This window comes from Sinocyclocheilus rhinocerous, unplaced genomic scaffold (genome assembly GCF_001515625.1).
Source record: "Sinocyclocheilus rhinocerous isolate Xijiao unplaced genomic scaffold, SAMN03320098_v1.1 C36244576, whole genome shotgun sequence".
Lineage (NCBI taxonomy): Eukaryota > Metazoa > Chordata > Actinopteri > Cypriniformes > Cyprinidae > Sinocyclocheilus > Sinocyclocheilus rhinocerous.
The window spans coordinates 1-936 of record NW_015776833.1 but is presented as its reverse complement, the minus strand read 5'-3'; the positions used below and the strand labels follow the sequence as shown (position 1 = coordinate 936).

General features: G+C 51.5%; 1 protein-coding gene across 1 annotated transcript; it reads right to left on the bottom strand.

Moving 5' to 3' along the window:
- Positions 1-6: 6 nt before the first annotated feature.
- Positions 7-886, bottom strand: LOC107735697 (serine/threonine-protein kinase pim-3-like; the record flags this gene model as incomplete). Its single annotated transcript, XM_016547297.1, has 4 exons — positions 7-134; positions 209-256; positions 370-452; positions 608-886. Coding segments are annotated over 4 exons (538 nt in total), but the record flags the coding sequence as incomplete, so codon positions are not given.
- Positions 887-936: the final 50 nt, after the last annotated feature.

The following is a 936-nucleotide window of genomic DNA, read 5'->3' as shown; positions in this document are numbered from 1 at the left end:
GGGCGCTCCAGGATCATGGTGTAGCGTCCGGGACGGTCAAACCACTCCAGCAGCTGCAGGACGTTGGGGCAGGCAGGAGCCGAATTAACCAGGGTCATCAACGCCACCTCCAGCGGCAGCCGACCCTGACCTTCCTGCAGGACAAATGCTCCATAATATCCAGCGCTGAATCAGACGAAACAGAGCAACAGATTCACTCTGAACTTACAACTCTCAGTCTCAGTGTTCCTCTTTTAGAGACATACTTGATGGCAACCTGTAGACAGATGAAGCACAGTAAACCACGCTGACTAATTATCACCGATGACATTTACTGACATCAACATTTCTAAAGGCTGTTTAACTGCGGGAGGTAAGAAAATGTCTTACTGGCAGTCCATCAGACCTGCGGGTCCCAGCATACACAGAGCCGAATCCGCCTCGCCCCAGCAATGGGCCCTTCACATACGCTTCTGCAACACACACGATCACAAGAAACGTCTTTAACAGAAAACATGCTGCAGCATCTAAACCTGTTACAGAATGTTACTGTAATTCAGCTGAAGAGCATTTTCAGTGACAAATCATTTAGTGAGTCATAAGGTGTTTAACATCAGTGTATTCTGACCTCTGCGGGAGCGTTTGGCAGGTCTTCTGTATGAGGGGGACGGACGCTCATCCTCCTGGCTGCCGCTCTGCCACTTCCTCTTCCTGTGAGGCTGATCTGTGGACACAGAAACGGCCAACTCTGAAGGCAGAGGTGCGATGTATCCAGGCAGCTCTTGGCTCAGTGGCTGGTTTGGGTTTGGCAGCGGTTCCTGAGCGCCGTCACCAGAGCCGCGTGTCCCAACCTCCTGAGCAGCCGTCTGGGAGACAGCAGCACTCCTGGATCTGCAGCGGCCTGAGCCTGCAATATTTCACACATCAAACACTTACAGCCTTTATTAGGAACATTTA